Here is an 18,176-nt window from a genome sequence, read left to right on the forward strand (position 1 = left end):
TGTGTGTGTGTGTGTGTGTGTGTGTGTGTGTGTGTGTGTGTGTGTGTGTGTGTGAGAGAGAGAGAGAGAGAGTGTGTGTGTGTGTGTGTGTGTGTGTGTGTGTGTGTGTGTGTGTGTGTGTGTGTGTGTGTGTGTGTGTGTGTGTGTGTGTGTGTGTGTGTGTGTGTGTGTGTGTGTGTGTGTGTGTGTGTGTGTGTGTGTGTGCGTGCGTGTGCGTGTGCGTGTTCGCGTATTTGAATTACCAGAGATGGCACAGGGCAAAGGTAAAATCTGTTGAGTCATTTAACATTTTCCATAGATGTTCTGTGGCTGAACGAACATTACACAGGAAATGAAACTGACACAGGTTACGATGGATCTGTAATCTGCAATTGTCACTGACTTTTGATATTATTGGTAAGACTTTTGTGTGTCAAATAATGAACAATCACCATTGGTTTCATATTCCAACAATTAGGTCGCTGTTGTAAACCTGAAAAGTAGCAGCTGATTGTGTGTGTTGAGGCTGGATGAGAGATCACAGATAAAGGCTCATTGTGATGAAAAGAAGCCTGCAGGTCATTCATCTACCCAATAAAGAGCAGCAGATGCACACAATTACTCTTGTTATGACGCAGTGTTAGTTTGTGTGTGCGTGTACGTGTACATGTCTGTATATTTCCCTCAACAAATCCCATGCAGCAGTGGACACAGCCACCACCCTTCCTTTAGCAACACCCACAAATCCAACAACTGACCCCTGCATCACGCACACCTGAATACACTGAATACACTCCTGCGCTGGAGAAGAGAATGCATCCAAAGGTAAAACTAACTTTAAAAGTAATGATTAAGATATTTCATTTATATATAAGGCAGTGACCAGAGACTGATTATGGATTACATTTTGTTTTATAATGTCAGAAAAGTATATGTTTTGTATTTTATGATGGATTTTCTTGTATTTCTTTTCAGACTTGTATCAAAAAACATGATTGGTAGTTACCAAAATACAAATAGTTAAGTTTAAAAAAAAAAAAAAAACAGAAACCCCTCTCTTTAATAACTGTTAAATGTTTGGGAACACAAAATGGTAATGTAGAGAGGTTGAGTGATAGCTGGATAAAACAATAAGGAGCTGACTAATGTTGCAAGCATGGTCTCAGTTAACAGTGTTGACTTGTGGATCTGCTCTTTGTTGTATGTGCGTATGGCCGTGAACAGGAGTCTTATGTTCACCAATGCATTTATTTGACCAAAAACTACTATAAAAACAGCAATATTGTGAAATAGTATTGCAATGTAATTTTTTATTTATTTTATTTTATAATGTAATTTATTCTTGTGATGGCAAAGCTGAATTTTTTTGCATCATTACTCCAGTGTTCACTGTCTAATAATATTGTTGAAATCATTCTAAGATGCTGATTTGCTGCTCAAGAAACATTTATTATTATTAAAAATATTGAAAACAGTTGCTCTGCTTAACATTTTACAAAGTTCCAAAGAAAATCATTTTATATTTGAAATAATTTTTTTGTAATAATATAAATGTCTTTACAGTCACTTTTGCTCAATTTATTGTATCCTTGCTGAATAAATGTATTACATCACTTAAATTAAATGTATAAATGTTTTATTTTTTGAAGCGTAGTGAATACAATGGGATACATCTATAGCTTTAGTATTCATCACAGCATATGACGGAGGCATTTTATCTTTAAGTTATGTATGTACACAAGACAAGAAAATCGTAACAAGTCAAAAACACAAAATACTGCCCATTTTTCCAAGGGCAATATTGATAAGCATTGACAGTTAAAGATAAAAGGAGTGTTTTGAAACACTGAGTCTGTTCCTCATGTGCCCTTCAGCAGCTGTAATCATATTGTTGAAACTCAATCACACAGCACGTAATTCATGCCCTGCCGAAAGAGCCCATCAAGAACAAACCTGTCCTCAAGACATCCCAAAAGACTGAATAGAGACCTGAGCACTGTTACAATTACCGGTACTCTGTTTTCAATACCTGTTGGATGTTTGTTGGATGTGAATTAGATCAGGAGTTCTCAAAATTGTTAGGCTATCTCTAAACATCCAAGTACCACCTAGTGTCAACAATCTTCCCTCAGATTAAAAAAAAAAAAAAAAAATTCTTCAAGTGTACAGTTGAGGACTGTGAGCAATATGCCATCTGTCATTTTTTAGTTCATATAATATCCTTGTAGTTCAGATAAATCATGGACCGGCAAAATCATGCCTTGACCTTTCCCTGAACTACAGGAATATTATATAAATATATATATTTTTTAGTAACACTTTACAATAAGGTTCATTAGTTAACTATGGTTAACTACCTTAGTTAATATGAACTAAGAATGAACAATGCTTCTTCAGCATTTATTCATCTTAGTTAATATTGATTTCAACATTTACTAATACGTTATTAAAATCAAAGGTTGTGTTTGTTAACATTAGTTAATGCACTGTGAACTAACATGAACAAACAATGAACAGCTGTATTTGTATTAACTAACATTAACAAAGATTAATAAATACTGTAACAAATGTATTGCTCATTGTTAGATCATGGTTCATGAACCTTATTGTAAAGTGTTACTATATTTTCTCCTAACACTTATATTTGAGTAATTTTTATACCAAAAAAATAAAATTAAAAAGGACAATTAATATCACTTCTCGGAGCCAGGTTTTGTGCCAAAAAGTCAAGTCAAGTCATCTTCATTTATGTAGAGCTTTTTATAATACAGATTGTTTCAAAGCAGATTTACAGTGATAAAAGGAAATTAATGCAACAAAGATTGTTTTGGCTGTACAGCAGCTCTAGAAGAAAGTCATTGTCTAGTTTTTAATAGATTAATTTCCATTGTAAAAATCACTAGTTATTAACTTAATGCATGCAGTATACAGTAATCTGTGTGTCCAATTTGACTCGGATCTGTAAAATCAATTGGTTTCAGCATGTTCTACAGATTTAATTTTTTTGGAGGGATTTGTTCATGAAATTTTTACATATTTGTAATCAGGCCCTCAATCTGTTCTCTATGATAGGATATAATGGAGCTAAAGGCCTCTATGCTCAAAGCATTCAGCATTCATATTCGAAAAGCAGAATAATACCTGAATTGTTGGAAAATATGTGAGAAATGTATCAGTTTTCGCAAAAAAAATATTAAGCAGCACAACTGTTTTCATTGATAAGAAATCAGCATATCAGAATAACTTCCATTTAAAATATATTAATATAGAAAACAGTTAATTCAGATTGGATTAATACTTCACAATATTAAAGTTTTTACAGTTTTTTTTTTTTATATAAAAGAAATGCAGTCTGGATGAGCAAACGAGACTTTTTTCAAAAACATTTAAAAATATTACTGACCCCAAACTTTTAAACGGTATATCTCATAATACACTTTAGGGAAATGAAAAACATTTTTATTAATGGGGGTCTTTAGATGTGTTGTACCTGAATCATTGTAATATATAACATTGTGACATACAAATATTACATGTTGTCTCTAAATTAATTTGAGGTTATTGCAAGTATGATAATTAACAAACGTGAAAATACACACTGTGCTAATTTGAACAATAATTGTGTGTCCAGTGACAGAGGTCAATTATGGCTATGCTGAACCCTATGGACTGGATCAGCGAGAGCAGGGGCTCTCCTCGTCTGGTGCTTGTAGTTGTTTGTGTGGCCCTGCTACTGGATAACATGCTACTAACAGTTGTTGGTAAGTAAACAGCCATGCTAAACAAATGATAGATGTTGGAACAGGATGAAGAGATTTGCTGCCATTAAATGTAGCCTATATTTTATGTACCTGTTTGTGTAGCTGATCTTTCTGATTACAAGAAGGTGTCCACATAGTTTTGACCATGTACATCATTGGTTTCCCTTTGAGTCTATTCTGTATATGCAAAAAGTCAAAACATTACAGAAAATGTAAAGTAGGAGTAGTGTAAGACAAGCGACTCTGCTCTCAACAAGCCCATGACATTTACCAGCTTGCATCGGTTTGACCTCTGCCGCATACAGACCGCAGCAGAGGGGAAGGGCTATTCGCAAACACACACTCGGGCACAGGTACCGGCTGTTCCTCTTCCCATCCTCACGTCACCTCTCATTCTCCCCAGTTCCCATCATCCCAACCTACCTGTATGCCACAGAGCACCAGACACAAGAGCGCCCGTCTGCCACCCCGTCTGAGGCTCAGCCCACCTATACCTCCATCATCTCTCTGTACGACAACACCACCTACACCATCACAGTCACCACTGCCAACCACACCATCTCCTCCAGTGCACTGAGCACTAATGGAAGTTCCGGGGTCAACAGGAGTTCTGCTGACCGACATGGGTGTAAAGAGGACAGTGAGTTTTTGGAAGAGGAGAATGTGAGGGTTGGGCTGCTGTTTGCTTCCAAAGCCCTGGTGCAACTCATGGTCAACCCATTTGTAGGCCCACTCACTAACAGGTATTTACATGACATGCTTAGATAAGATCATCTAAAATGACTGTTCTTTATCTGAAGTATAGTGAAAATAGAGGACTGAATGAATGAATTAAACTGACATCTGACGCTTGCCTTTTTTATAGAATTGGATATCACATACCAATGTTTGCTGGGTTTGTCATCATGTTTGTCTCCACAATAAGTAAGTTATATGATGTAAGTATAATTATGACAGGTGGTGCAGTGGTTCTCAAGGCCAGGATCATGAACAGTTCAGTGTGCTCGTTGAATCCAGCCAAAGTGATTCCACTGGCAGAAAAAACATTTAATTGGTACTCTATTCAGTGCCTATTTATATTAATCATGCTAATTACCTTATGATGTGTGTCGTCATCATGTTATTTTGATGGTTAAAGTCAGCTTGAAATGGAAATTTCTGCGTATGTTAAATTTTTTTGAGCACGTAAATTTTAATCGAAATGCATATCATTTATAAGCATTTATAGAGAATGTGAAGTTGACATCATGCCACATTGAATTTTGAGTAAACAGTTTACACCCACTTGTAAACCCACTGCCTTTAGGTGCATTCATGCCATGTCAGAATGACTGAGATTCCGACTTAAAAAGTGTTTAAAAAGTGTAAAAAGTGTAAAAAGTGTTCACATCCTCTGTGTCACAGATTGGTGGCTGTAGGGAAGCTGAAATAGTCTTTATAATTAACAGGAACACAGGTGAACGGGATCAATCAATGAAACACATCAAAGGTGACCTTGCGCCCAAAAGAGTCCAACAGGGAGGGAGGGCGTGTGCCCTGGAGTCTTGGTAGGTCAACTTAAAGTGCAAGAACCACCTCTTCGACCTCTCCAGAGCCGGCAGGAAGAGCAGGCCCTAGAATTTCACTCACTGGAATGGACTCTGGGATTTCACTCACTGGAATGGACTCGGAGACCTCACTCTCTGGAACAGACTCGGAACTTTGCTCAGGGGCTGGAGCCGACACTGGACTGTGCTCAGGGGCTTGAACAAACTCTGGACTGGATTCATGAACTGGAGCGGGCTCTGGAACTGCTTTCTCTAGAGCGGGCTTGAGAATTTCAGTCCCTGGAACGGAATTGGGAATTAATTTCTCTGGACTTGGGAGTGTTGAACCATTTAGCAGAAAACAAAAAATTTACAAAATGAACCAAGCTTCCTTGAGGATCATAAGTAGAATTAGAAATCCCATTTCTTTACTGTTCATTTTGCATCTCGCGCTCCGCCCCATAGCGTGGGTATAAATACGGAAGCGGATGCACGCACAACTTGTTTTTCGCTGAGGAGCCGAGCGGATCCCGGAGTCAGTGGTGATCCAGCAATAGTGGCGACGGGACTACGTCTCCGTTCCCTCCTTCAGGGAATGAGGGTTACATACGTAACCAAGACGTTCCCTTTCAGTTTGGTCACATTCGACGTAGTTGGACGTACCGTACTGATTGGGATCCAAATTAAAATGCCACCTAGTGCTGCCACCTTCCAGCACCTAGCGAAAGCCTCCTGATCCCCCCCGCAATTATTGAGGCAGAGATGGGACAGGGCTTAGGCCAGGGAAGTCCAATGCTTTTCCGCATAACCCACTCAGACAGACTTGGACACTGGGAAAGTGTGCCCTTTCGGTGGAAAGGGAGACGCTGCGGAAAGCCACATCCTGCCCGTAGGGAGGTATCATGTGGAGGTACACATTTGGACTGGGCGTTTCCGGGTAGTACAACACATGGAATGTCACTGAGGTGGCTCTGGCCTAAGCAGGCGGGAGATAACACCGGTCAGAGACGGCAGAGCGGGCTCTGTCAAGGGAAAGACACGGGCTCGCCGCAGGGAGCTGTACTGTGGAAGAATGTACATATGGGATCGCCATAGGGATCACAACATATGGGACCCAGCCTAGCACAGGTTCCACCAATGCATATGAGTGTTAGGCCAGGCAACGAACACACCGCCACGTCTGTTGCCGAGGGGTGTGGAGGAACTCAACAGGGTTCGGCTAAAGAGGAACTCAACTGGAGCAAGAATGGCGCACATATCCAATCCGTAGGAGGGGAATGGCGCAGCAAGCCAACACTTTGAGCGGGGCTTACAGTGTTGGCTGGCTTCTATGCGAAGAGAGCACACAGGAAGCTACCGGCTTGACATGTAGGCTATAGAATCCTACGGGGGGATTCAGTCTCCTTGCTCCCCTCAGGATCTCCTGTCAACTGCATGGTGATGTGCGGCAATAGAGGCAGCATACACTTTGAGGGTGGAGGGAGACAGCCCACGCTCCAACCCATCTTGCAGGAAGGAAAGCACAGTACTGATCGAATATCTTCGGGCTACTCAACGAAAAGGTTCCACTTCAGGGCGTAAGCATGCCTCGTAGAGGGTGCTCTCGCAGAAGTGATGGTATCTACGACAGCTTGTGGTAGATCACTTAGAACCTCCGCGTCCCGTCCAGGGACTAGACATGGAGTTTCCAGAGGTCTGGATGCGGGTGCCACAAGGTGCCCCATCCCTGAGAGAGAAGGTCCTCCCTCAGAGGAATGGGCCAGGGAGGGGCTGTCGAAAGGAGCATAAGTTCGGGGAACCAGGTCCGGTCGGGCCAATTAGGGGCAACTAGCAAGACCTGCTCCTCTTCCTCCCTGACTTTGCACAGTATGTGCAAGAAATCTCACTGGGGGAAACGCATACTTGCGGAGGCCCCGGATCCAGCTGTGTGCTATTGCATCCGTGCCGAGGGTCCCCTCGGTCAGGGAGTAGAACAACTGGCAAAAGTACAAGTCTGGAGAGGCAAACAGATCAATCTGTGCAGCCCCAAATCAGCTGAACCGCTTGGGGATGGAGTCTCCACTCTCCCGGGGCCACAGGCTGTCGTGAGAGCTCGTCTGCGGCACGATTGAGCAGGCCGGGGAAATAAGTGGCATGAAGCGACCTCAAATTCTTCTGACTCTATAGGAGGAGATGGCGGTCGAATTGCGACATGCGACGAGACCACCTTGATGGTTGATGTACGCAACGGTCGCAGTGTTGTCTGTATGGACTAGTACATGCTTGTCGAGCAGCAGCGTTTTGAGGTGTCTCAGAGCAAGGTGTACAACTGGCAACTCGAGGCAGTTGATGTGTCAATGCAGTTGGGGGCCCGCCCAGACCCCCACAACTGCATACCCGAGGCAGTTGATGTGTCAATGCAGTTGGGGGCCTGCCCAGACCCCCGCAACTGCATACCCGTTGTACGTCGCCCCCCAGCCAGTGTTGGAGGCATCTGTGGAGACCACAGCATACCTGGACACTTGTTCTAGGGGCACTAGAATTTCGGGTCTGACCACGGGCTGAGGGTTTGGCGACAGGCCGGGGTGATTGTCACACAGAGCGTGCCGCTCTGCCACGCCCATCTCGGGACTCGGCCATGAAGCCAGTGCTGAAGCGGTCTCATATGAAGTAATCCGAGCGGCGTTACTGCGGCTGCGGATGCCATATGCCCCAGGAGCCTCTGAAAAAGCTTCAGTGGGACCACTGCTCTGTTCTTGACAGCAGTTCAGCACCGACCGGACACGATCCTCTGTGAGGTGTGCCGTCTGGTGGATCGAGTCCAGCTCCATACTGAGAAAAGAGATCCTCTGCACGGGGGCAAGTTTGCTCTTTTCCCAGTTGACCCAAAGACCCAGCTGACTGATATGCTGGAGCAGCAAGTCCCTTCTGGATCTGGCTCGGGCAACACTACTCTCCCAGAAGGAGGTAGCACAGCCGAGTCATCATATCCAGACTCCAGCTCCCCATCCAATGCAGCGATCGACATCCTATCCTCAGGAGGAGCCCCGAATGAAACGCATGAAACCCCACTGCAGAGGGACCAGCACGTTCCACAGGGAGCTCCACCAGCTGTGGTGCGACAGAGGAGTGAGGGGCCCACGGGGACTGGTTATCGGGTGTGGAAGCCCTCAATGTGATCCTCAGATCACCCATCCCACATGGCGCAGTAGCTCTCTTCTGGGTTTGGCCAGCAGGGGGCGCTAGAGCGGGGCATGGGAATGGGGACTCCACCTTCACGGATGAAGGCGAGTATTGATCTCAGCACCGAGATAGTCATGTTCCTGCAATGAGAACATGAACCATCCACAAAAGCTGCATCCAGAAATGCACAGGTGGAATGGCATCTTGAAAAAGACGCAGACACACCTGTGCCGCTCTTTTGAGGAAATAGTGCTCTCACCTGTGTCGGAGCACACAGGAGAATGACCGCGGCAACACTAACAGGAGATGGTGCAGCCTGTACCTGTGAAGCACTCACATTCTTCGCCCTCTAACCAACCGTCAGAACAAACAAACACAAAGAATGCTGTTTAAACAGCAGTTGAGAGCTCAGAAAGCTTGCGATCCACCTCTGCACTCGCACTGTAAACACACCAGCACCAGGAGAGACTTCCAGAAGAAGCACAGACAACACTCTTCATAGAAATGTTCACTTTTACATAAAAAAAAAAAAAAGAGATCAGTCTTTTACCACGCTGTACCACATGACAACTCAGATTATTATTGACAGTGTTGTCATATAGAAATCTGAGGACTTGAAAGGACGAGTAGAACTCCACGGGTTGTCATCTCATAAATACAGTAATAATTACCACATGGTGTGAATACAGCATATGACTCAATTCTATTTTTAAAGTTTACTATTTTGTTTAGTTTAATAATTAGGAAAAAAAGAAGTGACACTTTTTTTTACGTGTCACTTCTTTTACGTGTCACTTTTTAAAGTTTTTTTTTTTTTACCTTTGCGAGTATATGACACTGCTTTCACAGTTTGCTGGCTTGTGGCTTAGCAGATCTTGGACCCACCCAGCCACTGCAAAATTGTCCATGAGCTCATAAGTATTTGTCAATTCAAGCACCTTTATTTTTATAGTGCTTTATACAATACAGATTGTTTCAAAGCATCTTAATAGAAATAAAAAGGAAATAATGATCAATTATTCAAACACGTGCATGACGTATTTTCACATTCTCTATTGTGAACCAAGCCGCTTTGAAAAACGGTATGCTGCTGTACCTTTAAATGATCACAGTGGAGCTCTTCACTCCGAAACATGCAACGCAAATGGTTATATACCAGTGGCGAGAGGTGAAGTATGTTGAGTTTAATATAGTAGAATTTTTATATTATACTATAAGTATTATACTAGTTACATTATAATATAATAAATATATTATACTCATAGGCCTTGTGTAATCAAATAAAAGTATTATACTTATGTAATAAATATTGTATAATATAATAAATATAAGTAGCCTATTATAAATCAAATCTAAGTAAAATATAGTTCATTATAATAAACAGAATAAATAAAACTATAAGTATTCTTTAAAAAATAAGTTGAAATAATCCAAATTGCTGACTTTAAGAAACACATAGTATACTATCGGTCATATGGAGAAAATGAAATACTATAAAAACCCTTTAAGTTATGACTTTTTTCCCATTAAATCGTAACCCTTTAAACATGAAACATTAAACATTTCTTAATATCAAACATTGACATTTGAATGTGAACATTTTTGTGAACTGTGTAGGAGCAACAATATAAAATATGATTGCTCATAAAGATGTTTGAAGTAGGCTACACTACTGTGAGCCACTGAGTGAGTTCCATATGTTGTTTGTTGACGTGGTTTATATAGTTTCACTTTATATGGCTAGTGCAAACTACAAATGAAATGAGGTAGACTCTGACTTTGAATGCTTTCTCCGCAGTGTTTGCCTTCTCAGGGACATATGCACTGCTGTTTTTCGCCCGCTCATTGCAGGGAATTGGATCATCTTTTTCCTCTGTGGCAGGTATAATGGTTTATGTGGGATATAATGTACCAAATATGTGTAAGTTTGCAAAGACATGCAAAGTTTTGGGTCCGTAAGATTTTTGATGTGTTTCAATGATGTATCTTATATTCTCACAAAGGATCCATTTATTTGATCAAAAATACATTAAAAACAGTAATTTTGTAAAATATCAGTAGTTTAAAATAACTGTTTTCTATTGTAATATATTTTTAAATGTAATTTATTCTTGTTCTGGCAAAGCTGAATTTTTCAGTATTGTTTGATGAATAGAAAATTCAGAAGATCTGTATTTATTTGAAATAAAAATCTTTTATAATATTATAAATGTATGTACTGTCACTTTTGAGCATTTTAATGCAATCCTTGCTGAATAAAAGTATTAACTTCTTTAAAAAAAAAAAAAAATCTTACTGACCCTAAATCTTTGAGCGGTAGCGTGTAGTGGAAATAAAATGTCTATACACCCCTGTTAAAACAGCTGGTTTTTGTGATGTAAAAAATTAAACCAAGATAAATCATATCAGAACTTTTGCACCTTTAATGTAAAAATTACAACCTATTAGATTAGATTAGATTAGATTAGACTAGATTAGATTAGATTAGATTAGAAAACTTAATTAATCCCTGTAAGGGGAAACTCATTTGCCACCATTGCACATTATAAACAATAGACAAATAAACATTAAAAAACAACACTAACCATGATTCCCTGATAAAAAACATAAAGAAGCTTCCTGCTGACACCAATAGAACTCAACTTCCTCAAAAAGAATAGTCTTGAATGTGCCTTCTTAAAAACAGCCTCACTATTCTTCTTCCAGTTTTATTTACTGTCCAAATGGACACCAAGATATTTATAAGACTAAACAATCTCTATTTTCTGACCTTTAATTATCACTGGTAGTATCACTTCTTTTTTTCTCCTAAAATCAATGATCAACTCCTTAGTCTTCTCCACATTCAATTTTAGGAAATGTTCATCATACCATGTAACAAATAACTCAGCCTCTCTTCTATAGTCCACATCATTACCTTGATTAATTAAACCCACAAGGGCTGTATCGTCTGAAAACGTTTGTATACAACAAGATGTCTGAGTGTGCCTATAGTCAGCAGTATACAATGAAAATAGAAAGGGTGATAAAACTGTGCCTTGGGGGTCTCCTGTTTTAGTTAAAATAATGTCAGACATTTTATCACCCAGCCTAACAAACTGGAGTCGACATAGAAGATCATCCAATTCCCACATAATAGTTGTACTATGTAGGTTACAACACAGTAATTTATCGGCTAAAACATGTGGTTGAATTGTATTAAAAGCACTAGAAAAACAGCACTGAATGCAATGCCACTGAAAACCAAAGCGACACATTTCAGAGAAAAATAAAAACATGATAAATAAATAATAACTAACTGCATGTGTATGTGCACTGTCCCGGACTAGTTGAAGCACCCTTTGATTTTATTACAGCACACAGTCTGTTTGGATAGGAGTCTTGGCACAGCTTGGCACATCTTGACTTGGGAATATTTTCACTCTTCTGAAAGGTCTTTTTATTTGCAGCTTTCTAGTAGATGTCAGAAGGTTCTAAACCATAATCGACTGATACTTGGAGCTATTCATGATTCCCTCCACCTTCACTAATATCCAGCTGGGAAAAAAAAACTGCCTCAATTGATGCTGTCCAAACCATGCTTCACCATGGGTATGTTTTTTTTTTAATTTTTTTTATGTGCTGTTGTTTTTGCTCCAATCAAATCTTTAACAATTTTGGCCAAAAAGTTCAATCTTGAACTCTACAGACCATAACACATTTTCCACATGCTTTTGGTATACTGAATGTTTTTGCATTTGAATGGTTGATTTTTTTAGTCGGAAAAGGCTTGCCATCCTGCCCCATAGTCCAGACAGATGGAGAATACGTGAGATAGTTTTCATATGTAGGGAGCAACCAGTACTTTCCAGAAAGAGCTGTAACTCTTTTAATGTTGCCTCTTGACAGCCTCCCTGACCAGTGTCCTCTTTTTGTCTTTCAGTCAATTTTGGAGGGATGCCCTTTTCTTGATAATATCACTGTTGTGCCATACTTTTCTCTTTCTCTTAAGGCTGTCTTTACTGTGTTTCATGGTGTATCTAATGCCTTGGAAACTTCTTCGCTCACCTGAGCTATACATTCCCATTAATGCTTTGTAAGCTCTTTGCAGCCCATGGCTCTTGTAGCATGCAACCAAGAAGATGTCTTCAAAAAAGATGTGAACAGCTGAGGTTTATTTGGAGTTTATCAGAGTCACTTCAGGTGAATACAGGTGTATCACATAAGCCTAATAATTAGTTTATTCAGAACACAGCCACATTATAAAAGGGTGTGCACACTTTAACAGTTAAGCTTTTTTTCTCTGAAATGTGTCACTTTGGTTTTCAGTGGCATCACATAGGTTGTCATTTTTACATTAAAGCTACAAAAGTGATTTATCTTTGTTTCATTTTTTTTTACATCACAAAAACCAGTTGTTTTAAAAGTTGTGTGCAGACTTTTTATGTCCACTGTATGTATGATAAAAATGACTGTGTACTTCTGTAGGTCTGGGAATGTTAGCAAGTGTTTACACAGATGACAATGAGAGAGGAACTGCCATGGGATTTGCACTGGGAGGACTTGCCATGGGAGTGCTCAGTAAGTTAATGTAGTACTGTATTTTTTTCTATATTGTGCTTTACAGTCACCCTTATTTATATAATGCTTTTTACAATACAGATTGTTACAAAGGAGCTTTACAGTGATAACAGGAAAATAATGCAACAACGTTTGTTTCGGCTGTACAGCAGATCTAGAAGAAAATAGTGTCATAGTCAAGCTTAAGTAAGTTCAGTGAAGGTTAATTTCTGTTGTAAAAAAGTTATTAATTTAGTTCATCTATCTATACATCCGCTCTGGAGAAAACAGTGATGTCATCGTCCAGCTCAGTTCACTTCTCATATAATGGTGCCAATGCAGGACACCATTATATGACACCATTATATGACACTATATAACAATGTAAAGTAACATCATGCAATGCACCAAATTATAACATCTGAAAATGACCAGCAATTATAATGCAACTGAATGAAGGTGACAGAATTCGTGCCACAAATAAAAAAATTTGACAATGCAAAATGTACTCGTTTCAGTTGGAGCGCCATTTGGCAGTGTTATGTACGAGTTTGTTGGTAAAAGTTCTCCGTTCCTCGTCCTTGCCTTTCTGGCTCTGTTTGATGGAGGTAAGACATTAGTAAAACTAATAATGAATATGCTCCTTTGGCCTGTTACATTAAATTAAGTTGATTTATCGAATTATTTTCAATACCCAGCCCTCCAGCTCTGCATCCTTCAGCCCTCAAAAATATCTCCAGGGGTGAGTAGCATTCATTTATTAAAATGAGAGATATTAAAGTTGATAGATGAGAAATGTTTGAAATGAGAAATGCATTACTGTTACTATGATAAGTTGGAGTGATTTTTTATGTGTCTTCTGTTCAGAGTGTGGAAGGAACACCATTACTTACCCTGCTGAAGGATCCCTACATACTCATTAGTGCAGGTGTGTGTGTAAATAAAACCAAATCAAATACTTCCTCAAATACTGCCCACAGTCAAATCAGTTTAAAAAGTTGTTGTGGAGGTGTACTAGCTGTTTCTGTAATTACATGTGTGCCTCCATAAAATCGTGGCTGTATGTTTTGATGTGAGCAGCTAAAACGATTTGTAAATGAAGCGGATGAAGAGCTATGTTGAGTGAATGATGAGTAAGATTATGGTTCCTGTATATAATTACAGGATCTTTGTGCTTTGCAAACATGGGGGTGGCTATTTTAGAGCCCACTCTTCCCATCTGGATGATGCAAACAATGTGCTCGCCAAAATGGCAGCTTGGTAAGAAACTCTATTATTCCAAGTCATTAAAATGTGATTGAAACAACTTCACTTCCTGCTTATTTAGATAATTTTATCTGATTCCTGTTTGCTTCCTCTCTGACAAATTTAATGTTAAAGTCATTTACTTGAAAGAATTCAGAACCATTATATCATTAGTAACTTCCTTAGTGAGAAATAAGTGAAACATGTGGCTTTTTGAGAAGATCTTTGGTTTCTCTGTGTAGTTCAATCAGCTGGTAAGAGTTAAAAGAAGCCAGCCAGTAAGAGGTTTCTGATGGTTCTGATGAATTTGTTAAATATTTTCTCTGCGTTATGTCTGTCTGTCTGTTGACTGAATTAATTGTAGCCACTGATATTGCAGGTATGGCTTTCCTACCAGCCAGTGTTTTTTACCTCATTGGAACCAATCTATTTGGTATACTGGCCATTAAAATGGGAAGGTAATAGCTAAAAGTCATTTTGTATGTGTGTGTTTGTGGGGGATGGGTTGGCAAAGCAAATCCTGCCTGTCTACAGAGGCAAGATTTGCATAATTTAGAAATGTGTCTCTTTGATTTAGGTGGTTGTGCTCCATGATTGGCATGTTTATAGTTGGCATCAGTCTGCTCTGTGTGAGTATCACAAGTCAATGTTGCATTACACTTTAAGAACAGCAAGGCCCATGCGTGCTTGAACTATGTATAAAACAACTACACTACCCTTCAAAAGTCAGTAAATTTTTAAGGAAATTAATAATTTTATTCAGCAAGGATTCATTAAATTAATCAAAAGTGACAGTAAAACCATTTATAATATTACAAAAGATTTTTAATTTTAAATAAATGCTGTTCTTTTGAATGTTCTTTTTATAAAAAAATACTGACAAAAATGTATCTTTGTTGCCACAAAAACATTATAAAAATATTGCACCAAATTAGCTTTATATTGTGATTTCTGAAGGATCACGTGACACTGAAGACTGGAGTAATGCTACTGAAAATGTAGCTTTGTCATCACAGGAATACATTTAATTTTAAAATATATTTAAATACAAAATAGTTGTAATAGTAATAATATTTCACCATATTTCAGTTTTACTGTATTTTTGGTCAAATAAATTGAGCATTCGTGCAAATAAGAGACTTCTTTCAGATTTAAAAATCTTACTGACCCCAATCTTTTAAACAGTACTGTATATATATAAAAGGACTGTGGTGATTGTAATAATCAACCAAATCAACATAGATGACAGAATAATGAACAGACAGAATTAAGGATTTGAATACACAGGGAGAGTAATCGAGGTAAAACAGAACAGGGTTAACTAATTAACAACCAGGGAAATGACTGGGAACTGAGGCAAAACGGAACATAGCACTGACTGAAAAAACTAAACCAAAACACAACATACACGTTACAGTAACATTATATGAATTTGTTGTAGGTTCCCTTTGCCAAAAACATCTATGGTCTTATTGGTCCCAATGGAGGGTTGGGATTTGCTATTGGTGAATATTATTTAATTAATTCTCATTCAGTATTAAAGAGTGTTTACCAAAAAAATGCAAATTCTGACATAATTTACTCATGACTTTCTTCTGTGGGGCACAAAAGTCAATTCAAGTCAAGTCACCTTCTTTTATATACAACTTTAAACAAAGTAGCTTTACAGTGATAATAGGAAATGAATGGAACAGAGATTGTACAGCAGCTCTAGAAAAAAAGCTATTGACCAGCTAAAGTAATTTATTGATACACTTCCGTTGTAAAAATCATTAATTTAGAGCCCGTTTACACAACACCATTTTAACTGAAAACAGAAAACTTTTAATGCATTCTGGCCGTTCATTTGCATGACACCAGTGTTTGGTGGCTCGAGGACGCAAACTTAGAAATAGGTGCAAGTTTGTAAAGTTTTGACATTTTTTGAAAACGTTATCATCTCCGTGTAAACTTCAAAAACATGAATCTGTGAAAACGGTGACGGCGTGCACATGCATATTACGTGCTTAGTCTATAGGTATGCGCGTTTGAATATATACGTGCGCAAAAGTAGATACAGTTTTAAAAAAATGTCTCTGTGTTGTTGCCCATGCAATGGAAGTCAGCATGGTCCAATTTTGTTTTGGACCCCATTGATTTTCACTGTATAAGCAAAAACATTCTTTATCTTTTGTGTTCCACAGAAGAAAGAAAACATAACATTTTTGTGTGAACTATGCTTTTAACATACATAATTCTATTACTTTGCATGACATAAGGAAATATACTTTTTTTTTTTTTTTTTTGTGCGTGTAGGAATGGTTGATTCTTCTATGATGGCAATAATGGCTTACCTAGTGGATATCCGACATGCCTCTGTGTATGGAAGCGTGTATGCTATTGCTGATGTGGCACTCTGCATGGGATTTGCTGTTGGTAATTGCACCTCAGTTCAGATGTACTTGAATATATTTTTACTAATAGACACGTTTTGTGCAATTTATTCCTATAGGAAGCGGTTTACACAATACTGTTTTCAACTAAAAACTGAAAACTTTTTATGCATTTTGGCCGTTTATTTACACGACAAGTGTTTTGGGGCCCTGAAAATGCAAACGCTTAAAAACGGGTTTCAAATTGCTCGTTTTTGAAAACAATATCGTTATCATTTCCTTTTAAACTACAAAAATGTAAACGTTGATGTCATTGTTTTTCTTTACAAAGTGACATCACCAACTACTGGCCTGGCATGCATAATACAGCATTTTTATTCGTTTTTGCAGATCTGTGTGATGTGTGCGGTTAATTTTGACAACGTTGTCACCTGTATGCAAAAAATGAATAGAAAAACGTTTCCATTTTTATTACACCGTTGTTGTGTAACCGTTACCAAGTTACAAAAAAAAAAAAACACATCCCATTTAGATCTATTTTCAAAACTTCTAATGTTTTGTGTAGTGTAGTGTTTGCTCACCCTAAGAGCTCTTGGGAGCCAAATTAACTCTTCCTTCTTTGTGTGTTCATGCTGTAGGTCCATCTACCGGTGGGGCAATAGTAAGAGCTATCGGCTTCCCTAATCTCATGGTGATCATCGGCGTAGTCAACATCCTGTATGCACCCCTTTGCTTCTTCCTCAAAAATCCTGCTGTTCGGGAAGAGAAGATGGTGAGACTCACACATGTAACTGTTCCTGCATGTCTTTATCAATATGCTTACAAATGTTTCATAATGAAGGCTGACGCTTGTTTCTAAAGGCTATTATAAATCAGGAGTGTCCAATGCATGTGAAGAGCTACAATACACAGCGTGGGAACAGAGAATTCCCCCTGAGTGATGACAGTGAGGAGGACACTGAAGAGTGATGTACACATTCTCATAAAGGAACTTGTCAACGAATCATCAATCTTTACAGGTTTAAACAATATTGTAACTTTACCCATCCTTCAATATATGATTACTTTGAGTACAAATAGTTAGTGCAACATAAATATTGTTTTCTTAGCTGTACACTTGTGTAATTGTTGTTTATCATGTCTTTTGTCAGTTGGTTTGAATGAAATAAATGGGCCTATACTTTGTCAACTTGATTTGATTGTTTTCATTGTGATGTGTCGTACCCTTTAGTAGAGTGACCACAAGTCCCGAAATTGGGAGCTTTGTCCAAGACGTAAGCAGTGTCCTTCATTTCAATTGTGTCTGTATTGTTTCCCCCCTCCAAGAAATTACAATACCACAATAAAAATATGATAATAACAAATGTGACTGTGTTTAAAAATCCATTTGCGCAGCTGTCATGTTCTAGATAGAGCAGGGAAAATAACCAACCTCTGATGACGACTGGACGAAGCAAAGGAATCTCTGTGGACCTCATTAAAAGATGTTAAATATAGCTACACCAGCCAGGATTTCTTCACATACTGGAAAATAACTGATCAAACCTGCCAGATCCAACAGAAAATACAAGTTCAAGATGCACTGAATCAGG

At 38.9% G+C, this 18,176-nt stretch overlaps 1 protein-coding gene across 1 annotated transcript; it reads left to right on the forward strand.

Annotated features, from left to right (window-relative positions):
* The first annotated feature begins 670 nt into the window (after positions 1–670).
* On the forward strand, positions 671–17,778 carry slc18a1 (solute carrier family 18 member A1). Its single transcript, XM_082187543.1, has 16 exons — positions 671–804; positions 3,611–3,740; positions 4,144–4,483; positions 4,606–4,664; positions 10,227–10,310; positions 12,896–12,988; positions 13,486–13,575; positions 13,666–13,709; positions 13,835–13,895; positions 14,132–14,227; positions 14,592–14,670; positions 14,790–14,841; positions 15,654–15,717; positions 16,508–16,627; positions 17,223–17,356; positions 17,446–17,778. Exons 2-16 carry the CDS (start codon positions 3,626–3,628, stop codon positions 17,551–17,553), a joined length of 1,539 nt encoding a protein of 512 aa, XP_082043669.1. The 5' UTR covers positions 671–804; positions 3,611–3,625; the 3' UTR covers positions 17,554–17,778.
* Positions 17,779–18,176: the final 398 nt, after the last annotated feature.

This window comes from Leuciscus leuciscus (assembly GCF_965113295.1).
Source record: "Leuciscus leuciscus genome assembly, chromosome: 13".
Lineage (NCBI taxonomy): Eukaryota > Metazoa > Chordata > Actinopteri > Cypriniformes > Leuciscidae > Leuciscus > Leuciscus leuciscus.

Coding starts and splice junctions, on each gene's coding strand:
- slc18a1 (XM_082187543.1), top strand. CDS start 3,626: ATGGCTATGCTGAACCCTATGGACTGGATCAGCGAGAGCAGGGGCTCT. Junction 4,665..10,226: donor CATGTTTGTCTCCACAATAA/GTAAGTTATATG, acceptor CTTTCTCCGCAG/TGTTTGCCTTCTCAGGGACA. Junction 13,576..13,665: donor TCTGGCTCTGTTTGATGGAG/GTAAGACATTAG, acceptor TTCAATACCCAG/CCCTCCAGCTCTGCATCCTT.